General features: G+C 45.8%; 1 protein-coding gene across 5 annotated transcripts in view; it reads right to left on the bottom strand.

Annotated features, from left to right (window-relative positions):
* Positions 1 to 2,394, bottom strand: part of PHACTR2 (phosphatase and actin regulator 2) — a gene marked incomplete at its 3' end in the record, with an annotated part of 253,202 nt that extends 250,808 nt beyond the window's left edge. Inside the window, exon 1 of one of the 5 annotated variants that reach the window (XM_082474585.1) lies at positions 1,960 to 2,389. In XM_082474585.1, coding sequence (XP_082330711.1) covers positions 1,960 to 2,173 — 214 coding nt within the window. In that variant the 5' untranslated portion in view covers positions 2,174 to 2,389. Of the gene's footprint in view, positions 1 to 1,959 lie in introns of all 5 variants that reach the window. The other 4 variants (XM_082474584.1, XM_082474587.1, XM_082474586.1 and 1 more) reach the window with 4 other exon arrangements.
* Positions 2,395 to 21,629: the final 19,235 nt, after the last annotated feature.

Raw genomic sequence — 21,629 nt, forward strand, 5'->3', positions numbered from 1 at the left:
TTCTACGTGTAGGCCTTGATTTCCATCTATGAAAATGAAAAATGGTGATACACTCTATGCTTATTTTGTCTACCGTCACCATCTGGACACATTTGCAGTTGCCTCTTTAGAGTCACCTGAATGGTTAATCTTTGTTAAAAAAAAAAAAAAATCAATCAAGATTATCCAGGGTTCAAGTTCAGTCTGGCCAAGACATAAAAACCAGGAGGAAAAATACATTCAACTCAATACTTTCCACAATATGAATCTGGCAGAAGATTCTTCAGAAACATCCCATAACCTACATCCCACTACCTGTATTTAACAATTCCAACCGGCTTTAACCAAAGTGATCTGCGAAGTCAGATCAACAATACGTTTTATGTTTTTCTACATATACACGTTGTGCGGCAAAAGCGATATTACAAAAGTAAGAGGGGACTTCCCTGGTGGTCCAGGGGTAAAGAATCCGCCTGACAACGCAGCGGACGCAGGTTCTTCCCTGGTCAGGGAACTAAGATGCCACATGCCGCGGGGCAACTAAGCCCGCGTGCCACAACTAGAGAGAGAAAAACCCGCCACACGCCACAGCTAGAGAGAAGCCCGGGCACCACAAGGAAGAGCCGGCGCTCGCAACTGAGACCCGACGCAGCCTAAAATAAATAAATAATAAATAAATACATTTTTAAAAAATAAGGAAAAAAATTTTTAAAAAAGGAATAAGAAAGAGGGCTTTGATGGAAAACAGAGCTGGCTTGCCGGTGGAGTGGAGTCAGAGACATGGAAATGTGCCTTTTTTTGAAGGGGAAACTAGGCTTCAGGTAGGAGTGAGGTCGCCTGGGCGCTTCAAGGCCTGGCCCCCGAGCACAGAGCCTGAGGCAGTAGTGGTGGAGGGTAGGGTGTAAGCTCTGCACCATTACAAGGGCCTGTCGCTGCTACTGGTAGCTTTGATGTTAGCTTCAGTCCCAGCTTCCCAGCTCTCACGCATCCTCCGGAGATGGCAAATCAGAAAACGATCTGCAGAAACTTAACAAGCCTGGTGGACTTTTAAAAACGGTTCTACAGTTCTTAAGAGAATGCTTTGTTTAAAAGCATTTTTAAATCATTAATTATTTAATCCCCCCATAACCTCCCCATGTGGTAGTTCCACACTCTCCTTCCCACTTTAAACACCGAGATGTGAGAGACAAGGTTAAGCGATTTGCCCCCCCGTTACGCAGCTCCGCGCTGGCAGCACCGGCCCTCAGCCTGGATCTGGCCGTCCGGTGCCCCGAGCAGTCGCCGGAGCCGGGGGTGCACACGGGGCAGAGGAGAACCCGCGGGCAGGTGCTACCGCAGAGGGGCTGGCTCCAGCCTTGGTCAAACAGTGAAGGATCACGGCCAAACTCTCACCACCACCTGCGTGGGGTTTTACAGGGAGGAAGAACTCATACTCCGGGTCCTCGGACCAGCAAACCCCCAAGGAAGGCTTTGTTTCAGAAGCAGGAGCGGTTGGGAGGGTGTTCAAGACTCGCACTGGCCCAACCCCCCACCCCCACCGTGAGAGGACCGCACCCTTCCGTGGGGCCAAAGTCGCGCTGAAGACCGAGGGAGCCTCCTCTTCCCGATGCACAAGCCTAAGAACCAGAGCAGCCGGGGCTCCCCGGCGCCGCAGAGCCGCACGGCCGCGTGGGAGCGCTCCGCATCCCGCCGGGTGCGTCTCGCCCGGGAGAAACGCGCGCCCACCCGGCGCCCCAGCCGGGGCGGAGCATCTCCCGCCGAGGGTACCGAGCCGCCGGCCACCAAGGAGTATAGCGGCAGCGGGGTGGGGGAGTTCAGCTTCTCCCAGCCCCGACCCCCCCCCCACCAGCCCCTCCTCCACTCCCGCCGCCAACCGGCTGGGCCATTGCCCGCTGACGCCCCGGGCTGGCCGGGTCCCCATCGCAGCCACCTGCCCGCGCCGGCCCTACCCCCGGCCCCCAGCGCCCGAGCTGCCCTTACCTGAGCCGGAGATGTGGACCCGGAGCGGGCGGCCCCGATTCGAGCACGACGACAGGTCGCTCTGCGAGCGGCCGCGGGGGCTCGGGTCCCCGGGCAGCCGGCGCAGGGCAGGCGCTGGCGGCCGGGCGGGCGCCTCGGGCTCGGGGACCTCGGCCGCCGCCTGCCCGGCCGGCTCTCCCGGGGACTCCGCGGGGCTCCTGCCCGCCTCGGCCATCGGCTCCTGGCGGCCCGGAGCGCGGGGTGGGGCCGGCGCCGAGGACCGCGCTGCCCGGCGCGCGGCTACCCCGAGGCAGCGACGAGGGCGGGGAGGCTGGACGCCGGGCGCCGAGAAGCTGGTGGGGAGGGCGGGAGGAGGAAGAGGACAGAAAAGTTTGCACAGGAAGGAGCCGCCTACAGCCGGCTCTCGCTCCCGCCGGCGAAAGCCGCAGGGTTCGGAGCTGGGCCGCCCTCTGTGCCCGCGAACCTGCCCGCTGCTCCACCCCCAGGGCCTGGGCACGGCCCTTGGCAGGATGGCAGCCATAGGGTCCCCTCTGGTCGTCACCCAGGTAGCAGGCCTCAGATTAGTGGAGCTTGGGGCTTCAGGAGCTGGGATGCAAGGTCAAGGTTAACAATACTATTTTCATTAGGGGTGGGGGACACGCGGTGGGCGGGGGTTTTGAGGAAGGCCATGTACACACGCTTGAGCGCCCTGTGATGGAACCGAAATGATCATACCTAGTTTAAGGATGCGAAACTCGAAACTGCAACGCCAAAGGGCACTGGACTTGCTGGTGCGTTCGTGACCCATCCTGGAGACCCTTAAGTCAAGGCCAGTGACCTTCGCCTCTCACCCTTTACCCTCGAAGCCCTCTCTGCCTCCAACCTTTGCCCACATTCCTGGGTTTCTGTCTGCTGGGTAGACTCGTAGGTCATGTTTAAAAGGTCAGGCTTCCAAAGAACGGAATAAATTAACACAGATTGGAAGTCTCAGTCAAAGCTTTCTAGTGGAAAGACTGGTCTCTCAGCTGCTGTTGATTGGAAATCAGTGAGTTACCACCATGCCTTGTATGATTGCTGATTCAGCTGGTGATTTCACAACCTAAGCTTTATCAGTTTCACGATTAGGCCCCTAAGTTGTGACTTGCCCAGACTCACACTCAGGAGTCACCACTACTGAAAGCTCATGGCAGGGGACAAAGGTCCCTGGGTTTACCCACAGGCCGTAGAGAGGCAGCAGGAAGAGAAGGAGACTGGGGGCTGGGGGTGGGAGGAGGGTTAGCCTTTAACATTTATTGACACACACACCCATATTCCAGGTGTGATGTCAGACACTTTGCACATATGATATCTTTTAATAAATAAACCCTAGCAAAGAAGGTAAGAGGAAGGGGGGTCAAAAGTGAGAGGTGCAAGCTAGAGAGGTACATGAATACCCACAGAGGGCTTTGTAGCAACTAGGTCATAATAATGACAACAGCTCGCCTGTAATGATTTAAAAGGGTTTTCACCTATAATTCTCACAGCAACTCTGGGAAGGGCCTTCTTATCCCAGTTTTGCTGTGAGAACTCTACAAATACAGGTCCATTTCCATAGAGTCAGCCATGCTTCTCTGGTCCTGCTCTAAATGTCTCCTATTTTCCCACCTCTTTAAATTTACATGGCTCCAAGTGTTACTGCCTTGATATCTTGTGTAGTTTAGGACGGAAAAAAAGACGCCTCTGCTTCAGAGCATTAACTTGCAATGTTTCAGTAGATACGTCTTTGGTAGGGTTGAAAGGGCCCTTGGAAGGATTTCCCCCTTTCCCTTGTAATCGACATTAGATTATGATGGTGTTTCTCGTCATCATCTGCTATGCTGCGTGTTGTATTTATTACCCAGTGATGCTGTCTGTACTCCTCACGCCCATTTCCTTAGCGGTTCGCTCCCCTTGTCAGCTGCCTTCTTTCTGGGGCACATTTGCCTCTTCTCTGCGCTTGGGTCTCACCCCACTGGATTCTCCCTATTGCTCACAGCATGAGCGCCTCCACCATCCTCCCAGGCCTCCTGCTTCTCCCTTTCAGGTTTATTCGGTATGTCACCTCTTTTGAAGCTAAATAAATGAATAACTAAATATTCCAAAACACATGAAGTCTTCCCCTGCTCATTATTCAGTAATTTATCATTTCAACTTTCACTTAGTCAATACCTACTGGAGTGCCTCTTGAGGGCCAGACACTGTGCCGGGCCCTCCATGCCCTCAAGGAACCCCTCAACCCTACCTCCCTCCATGCATTTTCCTTTCACCACCAAGCCTCTAAAGAGAGTAGCCTCCACTTTCTGGTGCCTGTTTTTATAGTCCCCCTTCCCCATCCGCATTCCTTCACTATCTACAGGGTGACTTCTGCCCCTGCTACCTACTGCATGGGCTGCTTTGCCACTATCACTTTTGAGCATTTAGTTGCCAAACAACGTACTGAGGACCTCTCAGGTCTGACCCCTGCTGCAGCTCTTGACACTCTGGACCACTTGTTCCTTTTCTGGACTCTGTGTCCCTGGCTTCTGGAACACTCATCTCACCTCTCTGCCTCCCAGATGCCCTCTTCTCAGGATCTCTTTTTTTTCTGTCTGTTCTTACCTAATGCTCCCCTGGGGTCCAGCCTCAGCCCTCTTCTCTTCACACCTGACGTATTTTTTCCTGGGAAACCTCACCTTCAGCTTTAAACTGTGCAGAGACAACTCCCAAATCTTTTCCTCCAGTCTAGAGACTTCTTTCCTGGTCTCTAGATCCCAGTATCCAACAGGGCTTGTCTTCTGGGTGTTTCCTTGACACTCGGCAGTCCACGTTCCCAGAGCTGAACGCTTGCTCCTCCGTGAATCTGTTCTGTCTCTTCTCCATCTAAAATAAATATCTCCAGAATGGGTTTCCACCCTGCTTTCACTGCCATGTCTTTAGCGCGAACCTTCATCTTCTATTTCCCCTTAAAGGAAGGGACTCTGCCTCTAGGCTCACTTTCTTCCACTCTGCTCCCTTTCTCATTCCTAGAATGATCTTTCCAAAATACTCACAAGACTTTGCTGCTCCCCCATTTACATGCCTTCAAAACAAGGATCCATGCCACATGTTCAGGCACATGCTCCTCAGCATGGCGCCTCAGCGTGGCGTATCAGGGCTTCTACATCCTGCCGCTGTTAGACACACCCTGCTCTCTAGTGTCCAGACCTATTTGTAGTTCTCTGTTCCTCTTCTAATGGTAGCTTTGCATCCCCATTTCCTCTGCCTGAACCATCACCCTCCACCTTCTCTAACTTTGCCCAACTCACCGACCATCTCTCATCCTTCGAGCCTCAGGTCAAGTGTCTCCCCATCCACGAAGCTTTCCTGACGCCTCTCTGACCTCGGAGCCAGGCAAGGGCCCTTCCTGAGCAGTGCCATAACGTTCCCTGTATATCTCTGTTACGTCCCTTTTCACACAGGATTGCAGATGTTGGGGTGCTAATCTATCTCTCCCTCTCCCTGTGAGCTGCCTCAGGGCAGAAAGTACCTAGACTGGGTTGTGTTCTCCCAGCACCGCTGTGTGTTGGATGAATGAACCAGTTAATGAAGGCTATTTGGGCAGACAGACATTAACAAGTCCTTCCCTGGCAATTCATGGAAAGTGCTATGGAAACCCAGAGGAGTAGGACCTAACCTGTCTGAGGGGGAGGATCAGGGAAGGCTTCCCAGAGGAAGGGGCACCTGAGATGCATAGGCACCCAGGATGCGGGAGGGCATCTGAAGGACACAGAAGCTTGAGAAAGTGGGGCTCCTCAGGACTCTGTAATAGCTGGAGAACAGGAAGTCCATGGGAAGTAGCTAATTTTTGAGCCTGAAGAGTGGACAAGAAATGGATTAGGGTTCACTTTGCAAATGCCATTATGTATCTGCAATCCTAAAATGATGAGATGTCATATTTACTGGGGGCCTTGTTTATTTCCAGTTTTGTTGATCTTATCTCACCCCTGGTATAAGATTTCTTTTTCCTTAGCAATGTTCCTCAGCACCTAGGACAATATTCTGCCCAGCACTTAATAAATGTAGCTATTTGACAGACTGATAAAAAGAGAGGCAGAACATTCAATTTTTCAAAGCAAAATGTTTGTCAATGTTAGTGTGTTTGTTCTGCTCTTTTCATTAAATATCATTTCTGAAAGCTTGGAAATAAAAACTGAAGATGAAAAAGGAATTACTTTTAATTATAGAGTGTTGTAACAGTGATTTAACACACCAAAATTATAATATCTTTGTTTTACCATTTAAAAAAAATTATGATTTATGTAAGATTATAAAAGACATAAATGAAAATGTATTGACTAGTTTGGTCTGCCCATTAATGCTTAGTACACCCTGCTTTCAGCAGAAGCACGTGGATTATTATCATAACTGCAATTTTATTTTGGTGTCTTCCCATCCCCCCACACATACACAAAGTTCCATTGATCAGACTATATGTAAAACACACACACAAATACAGTATACGTGTTTTCTTAGGAAATACTATTCCAAAATACATGGCATTAGAAATTAGTGTCTTTTATGGACAATATTGTTTCCTTAATACAGGTAGATAAAATCTCTACGAATGAAAGAAAAGGTGACCAAAGTAACATCAGAAAAGAAGAGGGGCTTCCCGGGTGGTGCAGTGGTTAAGAATCCACCTGCCAATGCAGGGGACACGGGTTCGAGCCCTGGTCCAGGAAGATCCCACACGCCACGGACCGACTAAGCCCGTGCGCCACAACTACTGAGCCTGCACTAGAGCCCACGTGCCACAACTACTGAAGCCTGCACACCTAAAACCTGTGCTCCACAACAAGAGAAGCCACCTCAGTGAGAAGCCCGCGCACCGCAAGGAAGAGTAGCCCCCGCTCACTGCAACTAGAGAAAGCCCGCACGCAGCAACGAAGACCCAATGCAGCCAAAAAAAAATTAAAATAAATAAATTTATTAAAAAAAAAAAAAAAAGAAAAGAAGTGGCAGAGATCAGAATGGATGATACACAGTCAAAATGAAATAACAGAAAGGCAAGGAATCCAGGTAATAAAGAGAGTTGGTAACAAAGGAAACGAGGGTAAAGGACCATAATATAGTGACAGTAGGTCTGCATTAAGGTCACATTAAAAAACAAAACAAAACAAAAAACAAAAAAAACCCAAAAAAACCCAAAAAATAGGAAACCAGTTTTGATGACCTCTAAGGTTTATTCTGGTCTGGGATTTGATGGCTCTATGAAAATTTTTATTTGGATTCATTTTAAAATTGAAGATAAAATTGTTTTATGAGAGAGGCCAAAGCTGGTTCATAGTTTTGAACCCAAACTACTATTTCTCTTTAAGGTACTAGGTTGCATACTCCTTCCTTTCTCCCTCCCTCTCTTTCTTCCTTCCTTCCTTCTTCTCCCTTCTTCTCTAAATACAGCCACTCTGTCCTAAGATGCCTAGGCTCTGTGCTACGCACACAGAGATAAAGGAATCTCTCTAATCTCAGACTAACAGCCTAGGAGACAGAGGTGCACAAAATACAGCAGAGATACAGCAGAGGAAATCATTGACCCTTTTTGGATGAGTCAGGGAAAACTTCAATGGAGAAAACACAAGCGAGCCATAAAAGTGAGTGGGGATGAAAAAGAGGAAAAGGCAGGGAAAGCTGCCAGGCAATGGGAATACCATGTGTGAGGCCCAGGGTAGGAAACAGTAGAGAGGAGTAGGGAGGTGAGTCTGGCTGGACTCAGAGGGGAGTGGGGAAGTGGTGGGTTGTGAAACAGAGAGGGTTGTCAAAAGATTTAAGCATAATAGTAACTTGATCACAGGCATCATCTTTTGCTTCAATTTGGATACCTAAATCTGATACCTAAGTGATGCATATACTTAATTTGTTGGTTGTTTTTAAGGATTGAAAAACATATATAAAGTGCTGAGCGTAATGACTGGCATATTCTGGGAACTCAATGCTCTAAGACATTGGGGCTATGCATTATATTTCTCTTTTTTTTAATATTTATTTACTTATTTGCACTGGGTCTTCGTTGCGGCAGGAGGGCTCCTTAGTTGTGGAATGTGAAGTCTTAGTTGCGGCATGCAGGGATCTAGTTCCCTGACCAGGGATCGAACCTGAGACCCCACATTGGGAGAGCAGAGTCTTATCCACTACGCCACCAGGGAAGTCCCTATATTTCTTTATTTCCGTAAATCATACCCAACTCAGCTCCATCCACAAAGGTTACCCAAAAGACATTTTCCAGGATTCCTTACTTCTCCTTGTATCAAACAAGAACTTTAGTACTTTTGCATTTAGGAAGATAGGAAGGGACTGTCCTAATTCTTAGTCCAGTGGTTGCCAAGGTCAGCTATAGCTTCTTTCACCTAGACTTCCAAGGCATCTGCATGTTGTGTCCAGAACACCCAGTCCCTACAGAAGCCACCCCTTCCATGTCCTGATTCCTTAGAGACTGTCAGAGAAGGTGCTAAAGGTGCCCATCACTCTGCTGTCAAAACTCTCAACCCCATTCCCAGGGGGGGTGGAAGTGTCCAGCACACCTGGGGATTACATCCTTCTTAACTGAACTCTCAACTAAAACCAGTTGTTGATGGGAATGCAAAAGTGCACAGCCACTTTGGAATCTAGTTTGACAGTTTTTATACAGTGAACTGTACATTTACCTTGTGCCTCAGCAATCCCATTCATAGGTATTTGTCCAAAGGAAATGAAAACTTATGCTCATGCAAAAACCTGAAAGCAAGTGTTTATAGTGGCTTTATTCACAATCTCCAAAAACTGAAAACAACCCTAATAAGTACATCCATACAATGGAATACTACTTAGCAATATAAATGTATGAACTACTAGTACATACATCATGGAAGAATCTCAAAAGCGTTCTGCTAAGGAAAAGAAGTCAGACTCAAATGGCTTTGTACATTATTGTTCCACTTCAGTGACATTCTGGAAAAAGCAAAACTATGGGGGATCGAAAACAGAGCAATAGTTGCCAGTTGCTGGGAGCAGAGAGCAGGGATGACTTTTTTTGGCTGATAGAACTCTTCTATGTCTTGACTGTGGTGGTGAGTAAACAACCGTTATTTGTCAAAAGTCATAGAATTGTATGCCAAGAAGAGGGAAATTTATTGTGTGTAAATTATACCTCAAGAAAAAAAAAAGTTTCCTTCCCTTTTGGGACAATCCAGCCTAATTCTCTTGAATGGCCAAGACTTTCAGCAAACAGAGACCTGCTTACAGGTTGTTCTGTGCTTAGAAATTTCTCTGGTCTGGAAGCCTCGTACTCACATACAAAAACATTTTTTAAATGTTAAAATGCTATTATATGGCTCCCAGGAAGCAAAGGTCTACCCTTCTGGAAGGGAGACAAAATTCTCTTTTGTCCCTTCTTGATGCGTCTCCAGTTGCATGGTGGTGGGAGTGGGAGGTGGAAAACCCAAAACAACCAAAACAAACAACAATAACAACAAAAACCAGAGGTCAGTTTAGGGGTTGTCTTTGGACTTCGCAATTTTTGTTTGTTTTTAAGCTTGAACTTCCAGAAGGGGGAGAAGATAAAAATTACCTTTATTCCTGGATCAGACTGTCCTGCAGAGAAATAAGGTAATGTAACTTCTCAACAAGTTTTCTGTTACATTCTATCACAGAATAGCATCCCATCCCAGGATTTGTTCTGAAGGCTGGGGCTGCTGGAGTGAGGGGGCAAGCTCCAGGGAGCTCACGGAGGATCAGGGAGTGCAGCAGGGGAGGCTGAAAAAAGTAAACCAACAAACAAGGTCATTTCTCACAGTTGTAATACTTTGAAGAAAATTAATCGGGTGATCTGATAGGAAACAGCTGGAAGAAGGGCTCCATTAGCTAGGATGATCAAGGAAGGCCTTTCTGAAGATGGGACCTTTGTACAGACCTGAAAGATGAGGCATCCAAGGTACCAAGAGCACAGAGGGTGCCATTACAGATGTGAAAACTCTGCTGGAAGAATAAGCTGCAGAAAGGAAGCCAAGGAGGCTGGTATGTAATGAGCAAGTTGTCTAGGGTGGGAGGGTAGGGGGGTGGGGGGTGGTAAAGGTGACCCAGAGAGGGAAGGGAGGTCCAGACCCTCCACTAATTCATGTGGAATGAAGTCGATGAAAGGTTTTAAGCAGGAGAATGACATGATCTGAATTATATTAAAAAAAAAAACTCTGCATTTTTTTTTTAATGCAAGTACTGATGGGTTGAGGGGGCGGGAGGGTTGAGAAAAGCAGTGAACCAGGGCTCACTGCAAGAGTTTTTGGCTTGAAAATGGTAAAATTAGCTCTTTTTTTTTTTTAAGGGACAGAAATGAGGAAGACTTGTTTTAGTCAATATATATTTTTTTAATTTATTTATTTATGGCTGTGTTGGGTCTTCGTTTCTGCACGAGGGCTCTCTCCAGTTGCAGTGAGCGGGGGCCGCTCTTCATCGCGGTGCGCGGACCTCTCACTGTCGCGGCCTCTCTTGTTGCGGAGCACAGGCTCCAGATGCGCAGGCTCAGTAGCTGTGGCCCACGGGCCCAGCCGCTCCGCGGCATGTGGGACCTTCCCAGACCAGGGCTTGAACCCATGTTCCCTGCACCGGCAGGCGGACCCCCAACCACTGCGCCACTGGGGAAGCCCTAGTCAATATTTTTTAAATGAGACAAAGCTATAATAATTAAAATAATTTGGTGCTCGTGTATTAAGAGTTGTTAAGACTTATTTAACAGGTAAAATGCACCAGGCATCCCTCTAAGTACTTTGGATGTATAACACATTTAATCCTCACAAAAAAACCTATAAGATGGGGACCCAGTAGCACTATTTTAAGGATGAAGACCAAAAGCACAGAAAGAGTAAGTAAAATGTCCCAAGTCCAAAACACGGAGGTAGTCTGGCTCCAGAACCAATGCTCCAACCACATATCCCTACCCATCCCAGGCCAATGGAACGTAATATGGAATCCTAAAAAGTCCCAAATACACCTAAATCTTAGTCTATCATAAAGGTACCATCACATGGGAATCAATGGGAATTAGCCAATGAACAGTGTTTGGAAACTTTCCAAAGTATTTGAAAACTACTTTTTAAATCTTCCTTTGGCACATTCACTAATACACTAAATAAAGACAGATTAAAAAGGTAAATGTTAAAAAAACAAAAACCACACAAACAGTAAAAATTTAGAAGAAAACATGAGATAGAAAAGCACTGTTTAGAAATGAAAGTAATGGAAGAAATCACAAAGAAAAAAAATCAATACGTTTGACTTCATAAAAATTAAAAACCATAATGCAAAACAATTAAGAAACAAAGTAAAAAGTAAATTGCCTTCCAGAAGTATTGTATCCAATTTACATTATGGTTCACAAGATGGTAGCAATTTATACCCTTCCTGCAGTGTTTGAGAGTACCCATCATACTTTGCCAGCATGGGCCATAAAATTAAAAAAACACATTTTCTAAATTGACAAGAAAGAAAACGGTAAGTGTTTGTTGTTATAATTAGCATTTTAAAATGGTAATTCAATCACCTGTTTGATATCTTTATTGGCCATTTGCATTTCCTGTTTGTGAAATGGTTGTTCATGCACTTTCTCTGTTTATCTGCAGGAGTTTTAGCCTTATTGATTTGTACGAGCGCTTTACAGACCAAGAAGAGTACAGTTTTTTTCACATTTGTAGAAAATGTATTTGCCCCGTTCATTGTTTACCTTTCAGTTTCTATTTCACGTTTTTTGGAGGGGTTGCTATTAATGGAATAGTCTTCTCCTTTTTCAAGCCAGTTGCTGTGTATACAGTAAAGCTATTGATTTACGAATCTCTGTAACCTGGTACCTACTAAACTCTTTTTAGCTCTAAGAGTTTTTAGTTGATTCTCTCTTGGGTTTTGGGGGTCAATAATAATATTGTCTAAAAAAAGAAGGGAGGGATGGAGTGAGTAAAGAAGGAAAGAAGAGGGCGTGGGGATGTTTTCTCCTCCTTGCTAATAATAAAGCTCTTATTTAGGCTGTTGTGTTATTTTTTTAGCCAGAATTTCCAGTAACTTTGGTGATAATAAATATCAGGTTTTTTTCCTCTTAATCTAATGAGAATGTCTCTGGAATTTCACTCTTAAGTATGAAGCTGGCTTTTGCTTTGATATAGATATTAATAATTATCATAGGAATCACCCTTCTAAGTTTTTTTAAAGCATATATTGTGGCAGGATATTATTCCTATCTACCAAAGATGGTAACAGAAAAGAAAGCAAAATTTTAAACTTCTTGCAGAAAACACACTAGCAACACTACGTATTGGGCAGCCAAAAAGTTCGTTTGGGTTTTTCCATAAGATAGTATGGAAAACACGAATGAACTTTGTGGCCAGCCCAATATTTAGTTTGGGGGAAAAAAAAGTCCTCCTCAACTTTATTCTATGTGTTGTGGACAATTTTTTTTTAAAACAGTCCCTTGATTTTCCTTTGGGCACTACTCCTTTTCCCTTAAAAAAAACAAAGACGAAAACAACTTCACTGAAGTTTAATTTACATATAATACACTGTATCCATTTTAATGTATGATTTGATGAATTTTGACAGACGGACACACCAGTGAAACTGCCACAATCAAGATACTGACCATTTCCATCAGCCCCAGAAGATACCTCCTGCTTTGTTGCGGTCCGTTCCTCCCTTTGTCCACAACCCTGGGCAACCACTGATCTGCGTTTTTGTCATTACGAATTTGTTGGCATTTTCTAGAATTACCCCCACTTCTACAAAGATAGATGTGGCCCCTTGAAAGGTAAAGAAACTTGGCTCTACTGAAGGTAGCCGCCCTTACGGAGCCATGGGTCCCCTGGAAGCACTGAGGATAATCTTCCTTCAGGAAATTAGTGAGTAGCTCTAATATCCGTGGTCAGAGAGGGTTAGTTAGACCATTTGTGTTTTTTTTTTTTTTTTTTATTAATTTATTTTTATTTTTGGCAGTGTTGGGTCTTCGTTTCTGTGTGAGGGCTTTCTCTAGTTGCGGCAAGCGGGGGCCACTCTTCATCGCGGCGCGTGGGCCTCTCACTATCGTGGCCTCTCGTTGCGGAGCACAGGCTCCAGACGCGCAGGCTCAGTAGTTGTGGCTCACGGGCCTAGTTGCTCCGCGGCACGTGGGCTCTTCCCAGACCAGGGCTCGAACCCGCGTCCCCTGCATTGGCAGGCAGATTCTTAACCACTGCGCCACCAGGGAAGCCACCATTTGTGTTTTGAGGGTTTACAAGGAAAAGTTTTCCTATTCCTGGCACTGAGTTCTTATTCCTTGGGAAGGAAAGCAGAATAGATGTTCCAAATCCATAAGGGCTCAGACTCCAGAACTAGTCATGATGCAGTGGCCCCAGGATTCTGGAGATGGCCGTGTGTGTGAACTTAAGGGACTGAACTCAGAGAGGAGGGCGTCTAGGCACTGAGAGAGATGGCCACTCATGTGAGCCAAAATTGCTAACCATAAAGAGCTATCACTTTGAAAATCCAGACATGGACCCCTAGGCCCTCTGGGAGATAGCTACAACGTGCAAGCCAAAAGAAGGGACCATGGAGAGTTACTACCTTGAAAACCCACGTACCAGTACCCTGGGAATTTAGGGAGGCCCCATGTGTGATTAGTTTCCTATTGCTGCTGTAACAAATTAGCACAAACTTAGTGGCTGAAAACAACACAAATCTATTGTCTTACAGTTCTGGAGGTCAGAATCCAAAATGGGTCTCAGTGAGCTAAAGTCAAAGTGTTAGCAGAGCTGTGTTCCTTCTGGAAGCTCTAGGGAAGAATCCATTTTCTTTCATTTTTCAGCTTCTAGAGGCTGTGAGCATTCTCTGGCTCCTGACTCTCATCCACCTTCAAAGCTAGCAGTGACCAGTCAAGCCTTTCTCATGATGCCATCCCTCTGGTTCTGACTCTTCTGCATCCCTCTTCCCCATTTAAGGGCCTTTGTGGTTACACTGGGCTCGCCCAAATAATCCCAGCTAATCTGCTTATTTCTTTTTCTCTTCTTTTTTTTTTTTCGGTCATGCCACGTGACATGCGGGATCTTAGTTCCCAGGCCAGGGATCAAATCCTTGCCTCCTGCAGTGGAAGCGGGGAGTCTTAACCACTGGACCACCAGTCCCTAATCTTCTTATGTCAAGATCAGCGTATTAGCAACCTTAATTCCATCTGCAGTCTAAATTCCCCTTTGCCATCTCTTGTAACATATTCACAGGTTCTAAGGATCAGCAGTGAACATCCTTGTGGGGCTGTTACTTGGCCCACCACATAATGTAAACTGAAACAGCTGACTACAAAGACCTACCACTTTGAGAACCTATGTACAGGCATTCTAGGCATGCAAGAGATGGTCATGCCTGTGAATTCAACAAGCTAGCCGTGGAGAGGTGACCGTCATGAGAAGCCAGGCACCATCAGCCTGGGCAATCAGGAAGATGACTATGTGTGGAAGTAAAGCATGTGGGAGCATCCTCTCTTGAAGAACCCAAGGCGCCAGCCCCAAATGTGCCACAGCACGGAATTATTGATAGAATCGTTTAACTCCGTAGGGCAGTTCACAACAAATTTCATAACCAGTACAGGAAGCAGCAGGAAGCAGGGCAGTAGTGGGCAGTCCAACAACAGTGGTCTCCCCACTGGAATGTGGAAGTTGGACTTATGTCTTTTTGGGTAGTGTGAGTGCCTACAACAGCTCATGTGGAAAGAGGGAGATAATAAGCTTTCTGCCAAGATGATAAGTGGGTATTGAGGTAGAATTAATACAAACAAGCAAAACACTATGAACAAAATATCAAAATTTTAAATAAAGACAGGATCCAATCCTGCACTTAAGGGGGAAAGAAAAAAATCCTGTTATTCTGAGGATGAATCCGGACATGTGAGAACAAGTTTCAACATTGTGGACAAAAGTAAGGCAGCCCTGTGAGTTCCTCATTTATTATGCTGCTCAGTAGCTGATATAAAAGGATTTAGCCATGGCTCTTACCTTCAAAAATAAGCAAGATTTCATAGTATTGATAGTTTCTGGAAAACTGTAATGAATGTTCCATTCTTATAATTCCATTTCCCTTGTCAATGAGTAGCTACATGGTTTAAATTTTAAATTTCCTGTGAAGAAAATTGGGAAAACACATAAAATATAGAGAATAAATCTTATACGGATATTCGAGGGAGTATTTTACATTTTGGAATGAACATTTGAGCAGTTTTGTGGTCAGATAATGTGGGTTTTACTGATCTTTACAGAATGAATGACATTCTTTCTGGTAAGTTCCCAAGGTATCAATATTTATGGACGAAGAGACTGTGTTGTGAAGGGAACTGGGATGTGGCCCCCATCTAGAGAGCTTCCAGGGATTGCAGTCATGTGTATTACACACGCCGCCATCTTTATTCCTCGATAAGAGACTCTACAGATAATAATACGCCAATCTGTCGGGCACGGCATCTCTTCAGGTGAGCTACCACGTCACCACTGCATGCACTAGCTTCTCTATTTTGACCAGTGTGTCAGGATAGAATCTTTGATAGCGATACAGGTCTCACCTATGTAGCCTCACATGGGGCTCTGATCATCTTATCAGAAGATTGTAGCAATTCCTTCTTCGTTCGACTCTGTCTACAGGACTGACTCTTGACCTTCTTAGTGTCTTCAGCTACTCCAGTGAATAGCCCTCAGGGCTCTAAAATGGATAAAATCCTCTGCCTGCCTCTTGTGAAAATTGCTTGAGGCTTCTTGAGTCTTCCTTACAGGTCTTACCCTTCGATTATTGCTTAGAATACCCCCCACCCCAGTGCCTTCCCTCCCACCACTCAAATGCTCCACACATCTCTCGCAGCAGCACGTCATCATTGCTCACCGCTGTGGATTCCTTCTCTCTTCACACTGGACTCTGGTTCTTGAGGGCAACAGAGTTTTGGAAGCTTCTTATGGGCTGGCTTTATATCCTGGGCACCTGACCCATGCTGTTGGCCTCTGTCTGAAATACCTTTGCTCCCACTGTCTGTCTACCTAATTAACTTACTCATGCTTGAGAGACCTCAGTTCAAATTTTAATTCCCCAGGGAAGCCTTCTCTGACCACCAGACTAGATTGGGGTCCCCTGCCATATGCTTTCATAGTAGTCTTTACTTCATAGCATGTACCCCAGTTTGCAATATTATATTTGGGTCATTTGTTTAATGTCCATATTTCCCACTAGAGAGAAAGCCATATGAGGGAAAGAACTGGGTCTGTTTTCTTGCCATTGCATCTGCTGGGCCCAGCTCAGTGCCTAGCCCAAAGTCAGGGCTAACTAAATATATATTGACCTAATGAAATAAAGGAGTAATGACTAAATGAATGAAGAGTGTTTCATTAATATAATAACCAGAGTCCAGGTAGCTCTCCTCAGTTTAGCATGATGGTCAAAAACATGGGCCCTAGTCAATTTAGGCAAGTTATTTAGTCTCTCTGTGCCTCTTATCCTCATCTGTAGAATGGGGATAATAAAAGTGCCTTATGAGGATTTAATGAAACTGTATGTATGTATACAGATAGATCGACCGGTAAGTAGATAAATATCCATATACATATCTTTAACTATTTAGAAGAATGCCCAGCATATAGTAAGCACTAAACAGCATTTACCAAACCTTAAAACTCCCGCTCCCTGTGATCACAGCATTCTCATGATCACCACATTCAGCCATTGCTATTCTAATGCACTTACCCTGGCTCGCATTAATATCAATATTTCATCTAATCTCTTTGTATATTTTTAGTGCTTCTTATCCTCTGTCTCTACGTTCTCCAGGGCTGACTTATCTATCGGTGTAGCAGGCACAGTGCCCAGGCCCATAATACTTGTAGAGACCCACAGAAATGTTTTAATGTCTTCTAAAATCTGAAGGGGCAAAAAGAAAAGAGATTTTAGGTTAAAGAAAAATGTTTTAATATATAATATTAATATATTTGCCTTTACCCCAGCATAGTCATAAAATATATGCTTTGTTTGTTTGTTTGTTTATTTTTATGGAGGAGGAAGGGGCCCTGAAGGCAACAGCGTCCAGGAAAGTCAGAGGGCAGCCTGGCAGTTCTCAGCCTGACACTCTGCATCAGAGCCTTCACTCTTCAGTTAGAAGAAATGAGAACAAGAATGCCACCATGGCTGTGTCACAACTTCTGTGCACCATCTGAATAGTTTCTGGTAAGGGCAGGCAGCTCCTTGAGAAAGCACAGCCCTGGCAGTAGGTGATCTTGCTATTCTGGGTCTACCCTCTGAAAGCAAATGCGCTCCGCTAGAGCTGGGCTGCGGAGAGGACTCCGCTCCCTGCCCTCCTCTCTCTCCCACTGCTTCCTCAGCCCTCCCGCACCTCCTCACCCACAGGTTTCCTGCCCACACTCACCTCTTTTCCCATCTCCCCCGCGTTCACTTTCCTCTGCCCCGGCTGGCTTCCTCTAAAGCACTCTTAGCCTCCTCTTAGCTTTCAGCATCCTTCACCTCTTGGATGCTCCCCTGTGTTTCTCACATTGCTTTGCTTCTTTAGCAATGCTTTTGGGTCCCTCTACCTTATCCCTCTCTTCCTTCTTGTCACTCATTGTTCTTGCACGTCGTCTACTTTTCTCTGCATTGTAGTTCCTTTTGATTCCAATTTCAGGCACTCTTTATTTCTTCTGCTTTATTTACTTATTTATTTTATTGTTTAAGAGCTCTGTGCTCTTAAGTTTTTTTTTCTTTAATGTCTCCTTTCTCCCTTTTGCCCAGTCCTTTTTCAGTTTTCTGTTAGTTCCATTTCTTTTATTCTGCTTCCTCTTCCTCTGAGGATGTGGTCCCTTACCTCTCACCTAACCAGGGCTGTGGAAACTCCACCCTCTGCTCTGATCCCCACAGCCAGAAAGGCCACAGGAAAGGAGACTTGACATGTGACAGAGACCTCTTCTTCCTGAATTGGGCCTCCATGCACAGACACTAATTAGATCATTAATTTTTCAGTGAAAACATTGGGAAGGAGAGAAATAGAAGGCAAGTGGATCGCACATTCTGATGCTTGGCTGCGTATCAGGTTCATAAAATTACCTGGGCCACCCACTCTCATCCAGAGAAAATGTGGCTCCTTTGTTTTGTTAGTAGTCAACCTGCTTGCCTTGCAGACCACCCAATTCCCCCCGCCGCCCCAGCCCCCCACCAGTTGGTTGGTGAGCAAAATTAATTGTTCATTCTGGATTACAGGTCGACAAATCCCATAAATTAGCCTCTTTAGCAAATATTTAGGCTCCCCTTTGGGTAAAAAAGCTCAGTATCTCAGATGCTTCTCCATTCCCTGCTTCTCCCTAAGGTGGCAGGCTTAGTTGTTGTTCTCCAGGTGCTGGGAAGAAACATGGCACCCCTGCCCCTTCTGGTCTTCGGGTGCCAATATTTGTCCTGTTGATGTTCCCAGATGAAGCCTGAAGCTGCTATAATTCATGATCTGGTCTCTATCAGCCCACCTCAGCTCTCAGTGGTGTGCTGGAGTCCTCTGAGATATGACTGTGAGCCCCAAATCCTTGGCACAGAGGCCCCAGGGAACCACTGGAGCCAGATTCCTTGTTAGGTTCTCTGCTACCTCTGGGTCCTGTCTGTATCACTGGAGTATCAAGGTCGCCCAGGAAATCTACAAGCAGCCTCTCCTTCTGTCTAACAAGGCTCCATCTACTTAAATTTGCCCGTCAGCCTAAGAGGCTTCCTCTCAAGTCCTAAGTGGGAATAGGCAGAGAAATGCCTCTTCCCTCAGTCACCCCTTATTTATCTAACACATATAATAATAATAGCCTGTACTTAGATGAAGCTCAAGATGTGCTTTGCGTGGTTTAATTCTCAGAACCCTATGAGGAAGATGTACTATTATCATTCACATCTAATAGGTGTGGAAACTGAGGCACAGGAAGGTTGAATGACTCCCTCAGGATCACAGAGCCCTGGAGTCGAGGGTGGAGCCAGGACGAGCATCCTGGTGGCCCAGCTGCAGAATCCGTGCTCTCAGACTCTGAGCTACGCTGCTCCCCTGCCTCCTCTGAGCCCCTTGGCCTCTTCCCTTCATTCCTCCTTCTACTCCCCGCCCCCAGGCCAGAAAAAGGCAGGATTTTATTTCCCCACGTCATATGCTCTCTCTACCCTGAAGCTGGTTTATTTACCATATAAAGAACGGCATGGGTTTGGTTTGTTTTGAACACTTTTCTTCTGCGTTTCCAGAAGGCGGCTGTATATATACTGATGTCACCCGTGAGGCAAACGTTTCCTTCTCCCATTGTCCACTTCAACGGAATTCTGGGAACTGCTGAGACTGGCTGGTGGCAGCCATCCAACTCCCATATGGAGATCCAGAATGTGTCCTCGAGAGCCTCACTCAGATATCAGCTCCACCCTCGGCAGCTCACGACATCCCCGAGGACATCAACAGCGTGACTGCGTCCTCTGGCAGCAACAGAAGTTGACCAAGCCTGGCTGGGCTGCCCTGTTCCACTGGGAGATCAGGAGCAGTGACCATGGTAAGCACCCCGTGTACCTGCAGCTGCCCAATGTGTGGCTGCCGGCCCTGGTGTCTCCACACTGAGGCCCACCTGTTGTTGCAAGGGACAAATACGTTATCTTTCTACTTCCTTCACCTGGCACCTCCAGGTGACCTCAGACCAACAGGATGGGATCGGGGCTCCTTGACCGTGTGGCCCCCTGGGGCCCAAGGTTCCCCAAGATGAGCCAAGCACACTTGGAGATCTATTGTTTCTCACGTATCTGGATCCTCTATCAAAACCTTTAAATATATAGTTGAAGCCTTAGGGTGGTGTGGTTCTATTGCTCAATTAGCAGTAGCTTTAAGTGTGAAGACTGCAGCTCTGTAAAGCATTATCTTATAAAGTGGGAAGTGCCAGCTCTCCATCAGAGACCGTGTTCTAAAATGTTTCATACCTTTCATCCTTTTAGTCATTTAACAAGTATATTTTGACCAAATCTCTTCATTTCCAGATAAATCTATTTCTTATTCATTCCAAATTCTTTATCAACGATTCCCCACCTGGCATTCTAGGATTCTTATGTGTCCTCAGGGCACTAAGGAAGGCCTTTCATCTGTTTTCAGTATATCCTACAGAAATTGTACTTTTATGATAAGGTTGTAAAAATGTTCTTTGCCTTCAAGTGAAATGATAAATGACCCAGTGGCATTTATGCAGATCGGAAGGTCTGATTAGCACTCTTTAACTGAAATACATGGAAATGTAAATAACTTATTACATGATAAAAGAAATTGGTTTGGAAGATGGAAGCTTTCAAAAGGTGAGGCTCACATGTGCAAAGGATGCTTGATGAGAAGACAGGGCCCCACTACTGCCTTCTCACCATGGCTATGTCTACTGTCCCTCTGAGAGTTCACCGTCTCATTGTCACTGTGAAAAATGTCTTTTATGCTTATTATGCAACTGTTTCAAGGGACATCAAGGCACAGTGACTAAAGGGCCATTTTTTTTTTTTTTTCCAAATATGCCCTGGAGGTTCAGGGGCCACTGAGGTACTAGATCATTCTAGGATCAAAGACTGGATCATAAAAATTGTCACCCCACTTTATCACTAACTGGGGCTACTGCGATAGGTAATGATGTTCAGTGGATTCTCAGACCCCTGTCTTCCAGGAGACCCACAGCCTGGAAAGACTGGGGGCCCTTATGGCAGAGCTGTAGTTCTGGGAAGCTATTGACACTGCATCGAGAGGGTAAATGTCCTTATACCTGGGGTGACAAGTGGCTGCTGCTACTCCCATGTCTTTGCAGAGATAGGAGAATGAGGGCAACAGCTACTTAGTGTCATTTCCTTCTTTAATACTTTAATAATACTTGTTAAAAGGAAACAAGCAGTCCCAAATGGAGTCATTTGTGCTAAACCCCACCAAGACTTAATACCTAACTCATTGTAGTTTCAGCCTCTCCCAGGAGTGGAATTTTAAATCAGTCAGTCTGAAACTTCCTGGTCCACACTAGGGAGGTAATCTGCCCTAGACCACCTGCATTCCCTTAAGGAAAGGTGACCTTACCTGAAATAATCCACTCTTTGAACTTCCTTGTCCCACCCTCTTTTTGCCCATAAAAATCTTCTATTTTGTACAACTCCTTGGATTGCCTTTCTACTTGCTAGATAGGAGGCTGCCCTTTTATGAGTGGTTGAATAAAGCCAATTTAATCTTCAAATTCACTCCACTGAATTTTGTTTTTTGAACACTCTCAATAATTAGAACCCTGATTCATTGAAGGACTTCAACAAACATACTTAGTGTGCTGCTCCGTGCCAGGCTCTGCCGTAAATTCAGGACTACAGAAAGGCAGATCACTTCCTGTCCTTGGGATGCTCACACACAGCCTAATGGGAAATGAGATCTGTATCCTAGCTACAGCTACAAGATAATCCATGGACTGCTGTATTAGTGATTGGAATGAGATATCAATGGGAACACACAGGAGGGAGTAAAACATCTGGGAGGGAAGGTGGTGACAGAAAGCTTCACAGAGGCACTGACATTTGAACTGGCCCATGGTAACATAAGAGGCAGTTTTCTATGGGAGCAGAAAGAGTGGGGAGTCTGGCTTTACTCTGAAAGCATTTAAGAGGAGAAGACAATGAGCTTCTGATGACCTCCCTTTGAAACAGGAGGGAAGGCGGCAGGG

This window comes from Balaenoptera physalus, assembly GCF_965194825.1.
Source record: "Balaenoptera physalus genome assembly, chromosome: 9".
Taxonomy (NCBI): Eukaryota; Metazoa; Chordata; class Mammalia; order Artiodactyla; family Balaenopteridae; genus Balaenoptera; species Balaenoptera physalus.